The sequence below is a fragment of the Bactrocera oleae genome, chromosome 5 (assembly GCF_042242935.1).
Source record: "Bactrocera oleae isolate idBacOlea1 chromosome 5, idBacOlea1, whole genome shotgun sequence".
Classification (NCBI taxonomy): Eukaryota; Metazoa; Arthropoda; class Insecta; order Diptera; family Tephritidae; genus Bactrocera; species Bactrocera oleae.
In genome coordinates, this window is record NC_091539.1 from 73,220,065 (window position 1) to 73,235,106 (window position 15,042).

General features: G+C 30.9%; 3 protein-coding genes across 7 annotated transcripts; 2 read left to right on the top strand and 1 right to left on the bottom strand.

The window, feature by feature from the left end:
* Positions 1-680: 680 nt before the first annotated feature.
* On the top strand, positions 681-3,508 carry LOC106614667 (mitochondrial coenzyme A diphosphatase NUDT8). Of its 2 annotated transcripts, XM_014230525.3 has the most exons (4): positions 681-785; positions 908-1,097; positions 1,530-1,602; positions 1,668-3,508. In XM_014230525.3, exons 2-4 carry the CDS (start codon positions 993-995, stop codon positions 2,099-2,101), a joined length of 612 nt encoding a protein of 203 aa, XP_014086000.1. In that variant the 5' UTR covers positions 681-785; positions 908-992; the 3' UTR covers positions 2,102-3,508. The 2 variants fall into 2 exon arrangements, with proteins under 2 accessions (XP_014086000.1, XP_014085997.1); XM_014230522.3 differs by lacking the exon at positions 681-785 and having other exon boundaries at positions 792-1,097.
* Clic (chloride intracellular channel protein 5) lies at positions 3,258-14,936 on the bottom strand. Of its 4 annotated transcripts, none has more exons than XM_036365236.2 (6): positions 14,916-14,936; positions 4,499-4,600; positions 4,274-4,438; positions 3,966-4,208; positions 3,781-3,891; positions 3,258-3,719 (listed from the first exon to the last, which is right to left on the bottom strand). In XM_036365236.2, the coding sequence occupies exons 1-6, from the start codon at positions 14,919-14,921 to the stop codon at positions 3,642-3,644; spliced, it is 705 nt and encodes a 234-aa protein (XP_036221129.1). In that variant the 5' UTR covers positions 14,922-14,936; the 3' UTR covers positions 3,258-3,641. The 4 variants fall into 4 exon arrangements, with proteins under 4 accessions (XP_036221129.1, XP_014085994.1, XP_014085992.2 ...); XM_014230519.3 differs by lacking the exon at positions 14,916-14,936 and adding an exon at positions 10,436-10,773; XM_014230517.3 differs by lacking the exons at positions 3,258-3,719; positions 3,781-3,891; positions 3,966-4,208; ... (1 more) ...; positions 4,499-4,600; positions 14,916-14,936 and adding exons at positions 5,221-6,698; positions 10,436-10,945.
* LOC106614662 (nuclear exosome regulator NRDE2) lies at positions 11,104-14,233 on the top strand. Its single transcript, XM_014230513.3, has one exon. It carries the CDS (start codon positions 11,271-11,273, stop codon positions 14,184-14,186), a length of 2,916 nt encoding a protein of 971 aa, XP_014085988.2. The 5' UTR covers positions 11,104-11,270; the 3' UTR covers positions 14,187-14,233.
* Positions 14,937-15,042: the final 106 nt, after the last annotated feature.

Sequence of the window (15,042 nt, forward strand, 5' to 3'; positions counted from 1 at the left end):
CAATTAAGTTATTGAAAGTATAATAATATACAATTTGTATATTTTGAACATTTGATAATGTTTTGATACAAAAAAAATATTTTGATCACAACTACGTAAATTTAATCTTTAAGAGTTTAAATAATCAAAAAATATTTCAAAATGTGTCAAAACATTCTTGAACTTGTAAATTAGAAACATAACATGTCAACACACTATAGGAGTTTTGAGCATTTGAATACAGCTAGAAATTTTCAAATTTGTTTTGCAAACAGATATGATCTGCTAAAATAATCATTATTTTTTCACAATTTGTAAAAAAAATAAATCTTTTCTAGTACCACAAGGCAAACATTGTAAATTTGTATGTACATATGTGAACAAAGTTTCATGATTATCGGTTAAATAGTTTCGGCGCGAAAGCGTGAAAGCAGAGATAAATCCCTGCGTGAAAACGTAACAAACATACTTGAATTCACATTTATAATATTAGTATGGATTTATTTATAATATTATTTAGAATTATTAATTATTAATATTAATAATGAACATGGATAGTATAGATAGGTTAAACAATCAGTATTCGGTTTTGATTTTGATAGAGATTGTCAAATAAATGTATACATATGTAATGTATGTATATACTTACGTACATTGATTGAACGGAGAACGTAGAATTTAATAGAATCTACGTTCTCTATATTTTGCCAGAGAATGTTAATGGGAAGTGAAAATAAACATCTGTTTGGCATTCCATCCACTTAAAATTAAGAATAAGCAATCAGCTGATTTGACGACACCACCTTGTATATATCAACATTGATTAAAATATTTACTTGTTTATAATGTTAATTAGAAATTTTTCAAAATGTTTTATGTTTCGCATCATACGACGTCCATTTATCATATTTGCAACGGAACAAACAAGGATACCAAATCAGAATGAAAATATCTGTATTGACAAACTCTTACGGTCAGAAATATTGCTTTCAGAAGAAAATAAACAGCGCGCCATGCAATGTATGAAGAAAACACCACATATTGGATTGAAGTTGGGACAAACTACACGAGAGAAGTCATTCGCCGCTGTTCTCATATGTCTCTGCAAAGATGAAAGGGTGAATATGAAAATTAAATAAACATTTTGTTGAATTTCGAATTCTATTATGATGTATACTATATGTTTCGAACTCTCATATTTTGTAATAGCATTTGTTTAGAACAAAATTATTGATAATTCCATTCTATTTACATATATTTATATTTTTAAATTAAATTCGATCGTCCGTATTAATGGTTGAATACAAATATTATTAGATCAATTCATCTTAGAAATTAATTTAATACCTACGTAGCTGCCACCGCAGCAGAAATTGGTCGCTTCAACTAAGCGATGTCCTTAGTGGTTTTCCTTTGAACTCCTTTCTGATAACGGATAAATATATGCTACGGTGGCGTCAATACATATATAAGTACTATGTTTTTATTAAGTTATTACTTTATAAATTTTGATTTACCACAATAAGTTGTGGTTTCCTAATTTTCTATAGGGTGAAATCTCTATACTCTACACCCGGCGCTCTAGTCGACTAACTCGGCATGTTCGACAAATATCCTTTCCCGGTTTGTTATTCAACCATAACCATTAATTTAACTTCTTATATATTCCTTTTTGTATATAAATATAGGGGGACTGAAGGATTCTGAAGACAGTGGTTTTATAGACTGTGCTTTGCGTGAAACGGAGGAGGAAGTCGGTTTAACTCGAAAGCGATTAAATGTTTGGGGATCAGGCACTCTCATAACCCCACCACATACTGCTGCCATCATGCCTGTTGTGGCTGCGGTTAATGATTTTAGTTTACAAGAGTTAAAACTGAATGCGGATGAAGTTGAAGAGGCATTTCTTATATCCGTCAGAGAGCTGGTACATCCCAAAACATTAAAGCATACACAATTTAAGGGAGGGTGGAGTACCCCTAATTTCGTTGTTGGACATAAAAAAGTGTGGGGCATTACAGGTTTCTTAACAAACATGTTTCTAAGATGCCTTATTCCCTTTGATTTAAATAGACTTAAACATCACGCAAAATATGTTCGTCCTTTTAAGCACCAGCATTAATTTTCATTTCTTCTATATACAGTGTCGGACAAAACATATTGGACTCATATTTACGAATTACATTATTATCTCCTATTCTCGCAATTATCATTTTCAATGTATTTTTTTTATTTTCTCTAAGTATTTTTGAATCGTCATGCCGTGTTGTAGCTTTGGGCCGTCCTCCATGATGGTGAGTTTTCAGAGTACTACTTTCCCTATATTTTTTTAAAATGAAGCTGTTGATTTATTGACATAAATGTTGTTACAAATGTATTTTTATGATAAATCATTCTTGTAGTCTTTTTTTAAATAAACTGAATATTTATTTCCAGTCATGGCCAAGGTTTGTTTATGCAAGTATCTTAGTTAAATTAAAAGCATTATCGTTGTTCAAATTGCGTAAACATTGCAAAATCGTCATAAAATAACCTAATTATAGTCGCCTAACGCTATTAACTGCAACCAGTTCAATATGTTTTGTAGCAATGAATGCTGCGTACTTGTAATTTCTTTCGTATCAAATTTAAAATATTAAAAATAATTAAATATTCACTAAATAAATAATTAATCGTTACATTTAGGTACCTTTTTATTTCCAAAATTGTAATGTTGAGTATACGAAATATCTTTAGCATTCGTTGCCATCAGTCCAGTTTTGTAATCAAAAACATATTATATTTCTCTGATATTGTGAAAGTTTCATATATTTCAAAGTGTATATACAAGTATGAATAAAAATATCTGATCAAAGTTTGATATAGCTAACATCCCGCGACTAGTCTTGCAAATTTAAAATAAAGGCAGCATATTAAATGCAATGTTCAACCGCGGTGTATTTCTTATATGAAGAAACTTCTCATTTCATCAAAAATTCATCAGTGGCTCAAATTAAACATAATTAACTCATTGTTACTTTGATATCAAAAAGTATTTGCACGAAATTTTATTTATTTTATATGACGCATACATACATACTTATATAGTATATACAAAACGACTATAATCTATTCGCTTATTCAATTTATAAAAAAAATATTGACAATGAATATTACATATGTATGCAAGTATTTCCTGGCGATTTGAGTTTTATTAAATACAGATTTTAGAATTTCATGATGCACTTCCTTTCAGTATATTTAACTGTTTGTGTACCCTTAATGACAGAATTCCATAATTTTAAAATAACTTGTAAATAGCGGGGCTTTTTTTTATTTATTTGTTTCTAATTAAAATATGATCAATACTTATTGTAAGTGTCAGTTTCAAGCTAACATTAAAACATACTTGTTTTTAAAAGTTAGAGCAAAACATACTTAATTCAAAATATAAATGCGAAGCAGAATATATATGGAAGCATACTCATGTCTATAAACACGCATATGCTTCTATTTTCGCTTCAATTATATTTTTAACAACAAAAAAATACTCCTCTGTTAAGTGTTATATGTAGGTATGTATATAAAATTGGAATATAATTGAAAGCAAGGCTTGGAACTCAATAATGCTATGTGGATTAAGATGACCGCAAGCTAAATCCTTATCTTGATCTCATCTGTTTTCACTCTGTAATATCGATTGGAATGGAAGTAGTAAATGTTGGGGTTTCAAGTTCCTCATGCTTCTTCATTTTTAGCATCTAAAATTATGGAATTATTAAATTTATTGAATAAGACCAGCTAATACCGCATTTGACCAACCTGTTGTAACTTATAATGATTGATGATATCCTGATCTGCAGGACACGATTGTGTGAAGGCATCCAACTGGTACATGTGATACATGTAGCGCCACAGAGCGGTGAAATGTGTCTATAATAACGAATGTAAAATGTTGTAAATTAAATCCGTTTTTCCTTCTTATATTGACATTGATATAATCATACCGGAATTTCGAAATCCACAAAATATTTTCCTGCTACACGAATATGTTGCAGCCGAGGCATAAGCTCGCAGTCAAAACAACACATAGTATCGCCGGTTAGGAAACGGGTGTTTCGATTAGCCAAATGGTCATTGATCTTCCTTAAGTGACTCAATAAAGCATTGTTTTTGGCCTCATCTTTCTTCACCAACATAAGTTTGAGCTTAACGTACAAATTTTCGATCAGCGTTGCCACTTCTTTATCCTGTTAACAAAAGAAACGTAAAATTTTTTTAATAATAATTTAAAAGTAAATTATGTATATTATACCTGTACAAACAAGTTGTATCCGCCAGGAATATTCTTCATGATATGCCGTTCAATTTTATCGTTTTCTAGGATAGCTAAACCACTATCAATTAAAATCGGTGGATGTGTGGCTTCGAAATTGGTCCGAAAATCAGGTGGTGGCTTTTGCATATCAACCGTCGTAACCTAATTATTTTCATCTAGTGCGTTTATATTGAATTGATAAAATGTTTTTAAATCAATTACCTTCAAACTGATAGTTTTAAGCTCTGCCAAAAGATACAAATCCATAAAGTATTCCTGGCAAAATAAGCAAGCGCCCTTTCGCCTGCCATCGATTGTAGAGGCCTGTAATATAAATTAATCAATTTACAGATGATATTATCTCATCAAAAACTCTGTATATACAAATTCCAGTTTACACTTAAATGTATTCAAATATCTTTAAACTTTTGAATTTCAGTAATATTTAAGTACAGATATTAATTTAAAAATAGATAATATGTATTACACATCCCCAACCTCTGTAATCAACCTATTACAATGAAGAGAGTGGATTACAATAAAAAACTGGTAATAGTGGATTTATCAGATTAAAAGCTATAGATAAAAATCATGTCAACTTAAACTGTTGATCCTGAACTATATATAATATATGTATAAAAATACATGGACATACAATTTTTATACTCACATTTTAATTAGCAGTTGTTTCAATACGATGTCTGATACTAATTTTTAAATAGTTAGTTGTGATAACAATTTACGAAACGTTTACAATTATTAAATATATTTACCTATATGTATATATGTAATGTGAAAATTTCGCTTTATTGCGTTTTGTATTATTATTAGAAGCTTACTTAAGTTTTTCTTAAACTTTTAATTTTTGCAAAGCATTTTAGGCGATGCTGATTTCATACGGAAGGATCATATAATATATACGTCTACAATAAAATAACGGTATATTTAAAATCGACACAAACTATTCTCGATTTTGTTATTTATTGAATTTTATTTTTCACAATACAAATTTCAACTATTGAACTCCAATGCAATTTAAAACAATATATTACTCTAACAGCTGATTTAATAAAGATTGTTCTATCGTTTGTTCTTCTTTTTCAATAACTGTTTCCAGACCTGTAGGATATGAAGCTAGACAGCGAGGTGATTTCATTTCATTAATATGCAGATTCCCTTCAAATTCTAAATCTTCAAAGTCATTTGAAGCGTTGTAAACACAACTTTCCTTCTCAGTGGGTTCTTCACTTTCAGATTTTGTAATGTGATCGTCAATGTCGTTCACTGTGGGACCTTTTCTGCGTTTTATATATCGCCATAAGGTCGTGAGCGGCAATGAAAAAAACTCAGCAGCGAAACGTACCGACATTCCGTTCACAATATGACCACGATATGCTTGCATTAATCGATCTTGAACGCCATGATCAACCATATCTTTACTGCCATTCCTAATCCATACAGCAGGCAACAATCCGTTATCTTTCAGTCTTGTTTTATATAAATGAACAGTTGACTTGGGAACATGTAAAGATCGGGAAATTTCCGAAATTTGCACACCAGCCTTCAGTTTACTGTAAATTAGTTCCTCTAATTCCTTATTTGATTTTCGTCTCTTACGTTTAGGATGTTTGGCGACTCGTGAAGACACTGTTGAACGCACCACATTATAACGCTTAGCAGCCTCCCCTAAACTCATACGACCGTCCAATACGGCATTTGCAGCAAGTTGTACCGCTTCCGAGTTATGCGCTCGTTTTTTTCTCTTCGTAATACGCTCTTCACCATCACACACAGAATCAGAAAATATTTCATTATCATGACAGCTATTATTATTGCTATTGTTATTGTATGCTCTCAAGTCGTTTTCGATTTCATCAAATATTCCTTCGCAAGCCTCGGCTACCATTGCGGCGAAGTCTAAATTGCTTACTGGGTTGTTGTCACTTGAAAATTCCCCTTTAACTACCCCTTCATGTTTCATATGCTTTTGTGCAAATGGAACTCGATTCGTATGATTTATGGGTATGTTTTCACTTTTAAGTTTTTCATCCATTTGAAAACATGTTGTGTGCTGTTCCACAACGGAGATTGTATCCAGTACGTTCTCATCTTGCTTGGGGGACACATATTCGAAGTGAAAATGTTGGTTGTCGTGATGAGTAAGCATAAGGACATGACCTCCATCTGAAAATTCGTTGCGCCGCTTCGCAAAACCATCTTTTCGTAGAGCGAATGATTTTTCTACGTTTGTTGTTCTACACTCCTTTATATGTTGCTGGTGTTGCAGTTGTTTCATTTGTAAATTCGATTTTATTATATTTTCTTTCTCGTCCACATCATTTAAACCATCGCCAACTGCTTTTCTGTTGATGTTGAGCTCGTTCGCATTCCCCACAATTTCATTTTCAAGCATAAATTCTTCCTAAAAATGGGCAGAGGATAATGAAAGCATACTATTAGGGGATCACATCTTATGAATATGATATCTGTGAGTATACGACTATATTTTCTACACTGAGTCCCTTTTACAAGCGGTTTGGCTGTATCATGCGGAAAAAGTGGTAAGCGCCCCCAAAACGTATGTACATTTCTTTGTATAAATGCACACATATGCAAATCCTTAAACAAGCAATAAAACGAAGGATACATTACTTTTGACCCTTAAAATATTGAATCGTATCATTTGCTTTTAGCTCTTACTTAGATTTGCAGATTTTTTACACACCTTCCTTTAGTTTTATGCTTTGGGCTATTTTGTTATAACTTTTATTGGGCATAGCATTTTAATAGCAACCTAATTAGCGTATTTGTTTAATGGTTTGCGATTAGAAATGGTTATTGTTAATATCAATATATTTCTAGAGGCGTTTAAAACATTATTTGCTTAGATAATCCAATACATATAAAAATCACATTCACTTTCATCACATTCGTAAAATGTTTGTACGTGTGCCAATAACAATTTACATACACAATTTTTATTACAAACTGCTAAAATTTAGCTCAAAAGTTTTTTGAATAAAATTTGGAATTCAATTTGTCAGTTATAGTACGTACATTTTAAGTGCAATATTTTAATAATTGTAGTAAACTATCATACAAGTATGTACAAACGTATGCATAAAATGTTGTATATTCATTATAAAAACATCGATCAGTCTTACAATTTCTTAATTTCAGTAGCTGCAACAATTCTTTTGTGTAAGGTAAGCTATTTCATGTTTGCAAAACTCATCAATTTCTTATTGAGTACATAGAATCGGTTGAGTATGATGATGTCATGCAAATGTGCTTCACTGAATTGTGCACGCCAAAAATACAATTCTATAAATCTAAAGAAATATGTCTGAGTAAAATATGCTCATTGGAAAACAAATGCCCTGCAGGTTAAAGCTTTGAAATAATTATTGTATATAGTTAAGTTATTTCCCTAGAGCATAAAAAAGTATTTAGCAATTGCGTATATTTATACACGTATATATTAGGGTGGAGCGAAACAAATTTATTTTTATTTTTTGCTTAGCCTGGGGGTAAAATCTTTAGATTATAAAATTAGAATATTTTTGGACAAAAAAAAATTTTTTAGCATCTAGAGGCGGCGCACTCAGTTTTAAAGTAAATTTCGAGTAAAAATTTGTTTTGGACAAGAAAAAATTATTTTTGGTTTAAACTCTTTACATTTATAAAAAAATTACAGAATGTGACGGTTTTTGACTCAAAATTTATTTTGACGCTTAAGGAAAGCATGTTGTAATGACCACAAAAAATATTTTTAAGTTGATAACTTTTAATTGGCCAGAAAGAGGACTCTCACAGCTTCTAGAACACTTATCCCAAAATTTTTACGAAATAAAAATTTTAAATCGAAAATTTACTTTAAAACTGAGTACGCCGCCTCTAAATATTAAAAAAAAATTTATTTTTGTCCAACAATTTTCTGTTTTTATAATCTACAGATTTAACCCCCAGGCTAAGCAAAAAAAATACAAATAAAATGTTTCGCTTCACCCTAATATATATATTTATATGTATATATATATGTATACATTATCATACATTTTTATATACCGGAACACCCTAAATCACAAGGAAATATAGACAAGATACAAAAGTCTTCAAGCACCTACCGTCCTTTTTGAGTTTAAAGGAAAAAAAAGGAATTACATTATTTAAAGTAATTATAGTTATAATTGTATTTCATCATCTTTTTATTGTGTGCAGACACTGATGATTGATGTACATACATGGTTACGTCTTTTATATTTGTTACATTTTAAAATTTAAATGTCTAACAAAAATTACAATATTCCGCACAACATGTTGTGTACCTTAATTGCCTTTTAATTTCGAAATGCATAAAGCTAAGTTAACATCTTTTAAATTTGCTGCACTTACTTTAAACATTTTTTCCACGTTTTAACTATGTTTTGTTCTTTTTTCTTTTTTTTAACAACGCAATGCAATCTTAACAAAAAATTATTAATACACTTACTTTTACTACGTCGTTTCAATACATACATATCTTTAAAAATGCCGCTCTGGTTCGCTTATATGAATACTTATGACAACAATATTGTTATACTACATTAAAATTCTAAACATTAATTTATTTTTAGTCACGCACCCCTACGCCTACATCGCGCCGATTGCCAAATTGTCTGTAGCAGTTGTTCGTCTTTTTTTATTTTTTATTATATAATATATATGTATACATAGATGAGTATCTTAAGTAATAATTATATTGATTCGTAAGACATTCTGGTCTATAAATAAATATTAATATTATAATGCAAATGTAGAGTTCTACTATGGATAATGGATTAATAAATTGAAACAATACTTTTATTTAAATTAAATATTATTTTATCGGATAATTAAAAGACTGACTCCTACTGTATTTTCCACATTTTTTTAATAAAACCCTGACATGCAAAAAATTCACAATTTTCAAGAAGGTGGCTGTTGATAATTATTAATTATAGCTATGCTACATACCACCGATAAGATAAACGTGTCTCATAGGAAGAAATAATAAGTAAATTGAAACAGCCTTGCACAGCTAACGATATGATTTGGAACCGATGACTTCACAATTGCGATTTGTACCAAATTTATTTATACACGTATACATAAATATTTTTAAATGTGAATGACACATATCAATATATATATACATATTCAAGATAAATAGTAAGTATGATTGTAATAGATATTTCTTAAATATCACAAAGTTGATAAATAGCTTAGTCAGTTTGAAAAATGTTGAAACAAATATGTTGATATACCACGCTATACCACGTACATATGAAGTTATGAACTTGTGTACGGGCAAAACCAAAAATATCTGTTTTAACTAATTTATGGATAAAGTAACAGTATGTTTTCATTTATTTCCATCCATTATACATTTTACGTTTAATTGGCAGCTATTGAAATTAGACTGTTTTATAACATAAGAACCACTAAAAAAGCATTACATAAGATTATACTATAACTAGTGCTTACAATGAGTCATTGCTGATGAAAAACTTCCAATTTAGGAATTAAATACCCACATATAATGCTATAATGATTACCAACGAAGCCTACAAGCATTCAACATATAAATTTTAAACAAAAAATTAATTTAAGAGAGAGAATCATTCAATCACAAGATCAACCAGTTGGTTTACAACATAGCAAAGGTGACATGAAATTTTAGACTAAACCTGTTTTTCGAGCATCACAAATATCAAAGATAGAAATTTGTTTGCTAGTGGCATGTAGGATGTATATATAAAAATTTATAAGTAAAAATAAACTCCTTTTGGGGAGGAATAAAATAAAATTTCTGGAGCTATTTTATGATTATAATATGCTATAATAGCATAACCAATAAGTACATGTATTCACAATGAAATCAACTTAATCTAATGTCAATTGCTTTTTATTTACATACCAATCATCTTCTTTAAATAAAATCAAATTTCCCTATTGCAAATAGTTTGCATACACAAGTGCGACAATCACACAATCTTGTAGTTTTTAAATAGGCAGAATTTAAACAAAATTCATCGCATTCAAACATATCTCACACATACCACAAATATCTTCCTCAAGATAGGAGTTCATATTATCACAATAACTTTATAACAAGTTAGTACTGTTTACAATACTCACCTTGATAATCAATTCAATTTCAGGCACATCACCATTATTGGTTCCGTTGGTTTCTTGGTTATTCTCAACTTCCGACATCTTGGAAATGCGTGACGTATGAATTTCACACTTGCTATACCAAAACGCAACCCACACCAAAAGAATAATATTTGATTCTAGTCTCACTTTCTTTTATGATCTGACCAAATACAATTTCCTTTCTTTTTAAAATCTAATAGCCAGAAATCAAATGAAATCCACTTAAGAAAATCTTTTGCAATTGAATTCGAAGAATTTAGCACTCCTTCCTACAATCGTAACGCAATGCTCTCGTCTATTCACAATTCACAAAATACTGTAGAGTGGGCTTAACGCAATTTCGATAACACGGTTGCATTTACCCGCCATGCGGACTTTAGACTCATATTTGATCACTGATCACTTACACAAAAGTTATTTGTATTGAACCCTTTAGCTACCATATGTCTGTTCAAAATTCAGGTGAATTGGGCTATTAGTTTTTAATTTTCATTTATGTGATATATACTTCTGTTTATTAAGGCAAGCAAGTTTGTAAAAAATATAAACAAGTTAAATAAATGCACCCCTTGTGAGTATGTTCAAATTTGAAAGCAAAAGGAAAAGTCAGCTGATTTGTAGAAGACATAAAGTCCACAAGTAATAATATTTTGCGGTTTTTAATATTTCATTCATATATGCAATTAAAAGTAAACTCGTAATTATTTGCGTTTAGTAACGTATTGACGTATCATTGACATTTTATAATGAATTGTTTGGGATTTCATTCGAAATAAAAAGTAAATTATCCTGCATATACTAAACAACGTCACATCCAATGTCTATTTTCCCCGCATATACGGACGAAGAGGAGAGAATCAACAATGGTGCTGTCGCAGAACGTAATCCAATCCCTTCATCCAGTTGGTTAAGGAACAGTAGTTTCGCCTTGGAAAATGATCATATTAAAAGTTTGGAAAGCGTTGAATTCATGGATTCAAGTTGTTCATTGGGCAAAAGTGATACTGAATATACACAAAAAACAAAAAAGCATAAAAGAAAAGCACATAAAAAGAAGAGTAAGAAAAAAAAAAATGAAACTGATTGCAATACTCAGATTATGCCTATACTGGAGTTCAACGGCGCTGAAGGGTATTATATAGATAAATCTAAGATCCAAATATATCTTACCGTACGCACTTTACATAAACCTGCCTGCCCTCGTTATCGCTACCGGTCAAGCTATATTTTGGGAAAGGGTTTCTCATACAAGTCAAATGTTAAAGAGACAACAAACAAATGTGGAAAGCGCTATTTTCGTAACAAATATAATATACAAAATGATCTAGTATGTAACAATAAACAAATCGCTCTGGATGAAAATGAGTATATATCAAGACTTGGACACCTGAATCGAAAAATATTGCAAACAAATTCTGATCTCCAAGTATGGTTGGAATTACTATCTTTACAGGAACAAAACCCCTACAAATGGTCCCGCGTTTTATTAGCTGAGAAAAAGCTTGATATTATCAATCGCGCATTAATCAGTTTTCCACGAAATGAACAGTTGTATAGATTTTATATCGATATTATAACTGCTACATATCCATCCTTTGAAGTGACAAAAATGTTGGATCGTTTGCTAATGAAAGATCCTTATAGTTATACATTATGGACAGCGCAAATAATGACAACTCAGGGTTCAATGGCTAGATGTATTGTACCAGATGTACTTCGAATCTATGAACGTTGCATGCGAAAAATGCACCGTGCCCAACAAATAAGCACACCTGTCGTGTCAGATATATCTAATGCAGACGATATAATGCTACGATTATTTAACAATTGCGCACTTTTTCTCCGACAAGCGGGACTTAATGAACAATTCATTGCATTAATAAAACTTGCGCTTGAATTAAATATAACAGCTGTGACTTTTAAGGGATTTACTCCTCTTGAATCTGATCAAAACACTCTTATCGAATTCGAAGAACTGGTTCTACAATCAGGACTTCCAATGAATGAAATATGGCTCCGTATTGAAAAGCTTCGACAAGGATTTAATTTTTTGCCATGTCCAGAAAAAATTAAATGCAACGATCCACAGCGTATTGTTTTTAATGAAGATATATGTCACTACATATATCCAATGGAATCACGAGAAAATTCATTTTACTTAATATTACTGATTTTAAAATTGCTTAAAGTGCCATTCATTCAATGTGAAGGATTAGCAGAGAAGTTTAGCGCTCATTTGGAGTTTATCGGTGATTCGGATGCAATTGAGGACATTTTAGCAGTGTGTTTACAACGAAATTTTGCAATTTCTCAAAATAATCAAAGAGAATTTCAAAGGGCCATTTGTACTTTAACAAAAGAAATGACAGTAAGCCCTTCTTTCTTAAGTAACACCATTGGTCATGACATATACATTCGTTGCGTAACAAGCCTCTTACTTGACTGCGCTGCTTCATATATAAATATTGATAAAAGAAAACATGAGCTATTCATTGTGTTGTGGTGTCGTTTTGAGCGTTTGATGTTGATTTTCGAACGGTATAGTTCAAAAACATACCAAGAATATATTAAGGCAGGGCGGAAACGGTTTAAAAATTTACTTAAGCAAATACCCAACCGAAATGTGCTTATTTATTATACTGAATTCGCTATATATGAATTTGAATCGTTAAACGATCCAAAAGATGTTCAATCAGTGGAAAATATATTTGAAAACCTTATTGCTTCTCATTCTACAGACGAAACTCAAACATCTGATTTGTGCTATACTTACGTAACGTTTGCAGAAATTCTTATTGGGTGTGGAAAGGAAGAGAAAGCCTTACATGTTCTATTATCGTTTGCTTTTAGCAGAAAAAATACCGAAAAATCTGGTACTGGTAGAATACTTGCTGCATTACAGCAAGTCACCGAGAAGTTGGACCATCAGATTTCTATTGAAAAGAGTGTAGAAATTATGGTACTTGAGCAATATTTATTACCCGATTACACTGTGTCATTGCTAAAAGTGCGAGTGCTAATTCAGTGTCTTATTGGGCAAAAAAACGATGCAATTTCATATCTGGATAAACTGATGAATATATTTCGAAGTTGCAATGACCGACACCGTTTTCTTCGAGAATGTATCACGGAATTGTATTTGAGTGTACTACAAATGACATGCCCATGTAAAGTGCCAAGTGCCTTAGTTCGAGACAAAATTAATAATGGTCTGACTGAATATCCTCGGAACTTATTCCTTCTCCAACACTGTGGCATATTAAACTCAATTCCTTGGTTTCGAATACGTACAAACCTACTTCGTATCAAACCAACCATCATGTCAGTTATATTTTTAATTATCTTAGCTCGTAATAGATATTTTCAGATGTATTATGATAACGAGTTTGATAAACAATGTAATGATTTAGTCATCCGCAATCGCATTCTTCATATATTCAAAACTTTATCTAGTGATCATCTCAGCCCAATTTCAAAGAGAAATGCATTGCTAAAGAATGCATTATTTTGGAGGTTATATCTTCGTTTCTTATCAGATAAGTCAACCGATTTTGAAACAAGCAAAAAATGTCTTTTAACTGCTTTGGATGAATGTCCGTGGAATAAGGCTCTATATTTGGATGGAGCAACATATGTACCGCAAGAGTTATCACATTTGCAAGACTTAATTATCGAAAAGCAATTACGTATTTACGCACTTCCTGAAGAGCTTGAAATTTTACGCGGTCAATGAACATAAATGCATTTGAATTCAATTAAAAAACCAAAAGAAAATTTTTATTTAGTTTTGATCTTTTACTATTGGCACGCGATTTTGCAGGAGTAAATAGTTCGGTTGTAGGTTGAAAATTAATAAATTAGATGTATAGCTTCCATCGTTTTCTATTTTATATTATTTGTATTCAGATTCCAAGAATTTTAAAATATGTACAAAACAGCCACCCTCATTAAATATATTTTCTAAAATATATGAATTAATAATATTTCAAAGAAAAAATAGAAATGTATTTTAGTATCATACAAAACATGTCTCGAGCATGTTTTATCCTTCGGACAAACTGGTAACGATATTATTTGTCTTTGTGTTGGATAAGATATTTTCAATGAAAAAAACTAATAACACTTAAGTTGTAAGCAAGTTAAAAATCTTAAATGTTAAAAGTCCTCGAGTAAGGAATTCAATAACTGAATGAAATTCAAAACAGATCTAAGCAATTTATAGAATGTATATTTTCGCAACAAAATTTGTGTAAATTTTTATTAAATGCTCTACTAAATAGTTTTTTCGTAAACCTAACCGTTTTAAAGATATTAAGAGTTGAAGTTTGACTATTAGTAATAATTTTTCGATTAAATTAAGCGTTTACGAGATATTCATCGTCAAACCAGAGAACATAAAAGAAATTATTTACAAATAACATACTTACCAATAATATTTGACATTTAAATTTTTATGCCTTACCCTCATATGCAAAATTTCTGATTGCTATTTTCTGTTGTCGAACAGCGTTTGTACATGTTTCTGCTAAATAGTAGCGAATATGTAAGAAAATGGTGAATTCCCTACTCGGTGTTTTTCAGCTCTGTTA

Coding starts and splice junctions, on each gene's coding strand:
- LOC106614667 (XM_014230522.3), top strand. CDS start 825: ATGTTAATTAGAAATTTTTCAAAATGTTTTATGTTTCGCATCATACGA. Junction 1,098..1,529: donor GTCTCTGCAAAGATGAAAGG/GTGAATATGAAA, acceptor AATTTTCTATAG/GGTGAAATCTCTATACTCTA. Junction 1,603..1,667: donor TCGACAAATATCCTTTCCCG/GTTTGTTATTCA, acceptor ATATAAATATAG/GGGGACTGAAGGATTCTGAA.
- Clic (XM_014230517.3), bottom strand. CDS start 10,513: ATGTCGGAAGTTGAGAATAACCAAGAAACCAACGGAACCAATAATGGT. Junction 6,699..10,435: donor AAATTGAATTGATTATCAAG/GTGAGTATTGTA, acceptor GCCCATTTTTAG/GAAGAATTTATGCTTGAAAA.
- LOC106614662 (XM_014230513.3), top strand. CDS start 11,271: ATGTCTATTTTCCCCGCATATACGGACGAAGAGGAGAGAATCAACAAT.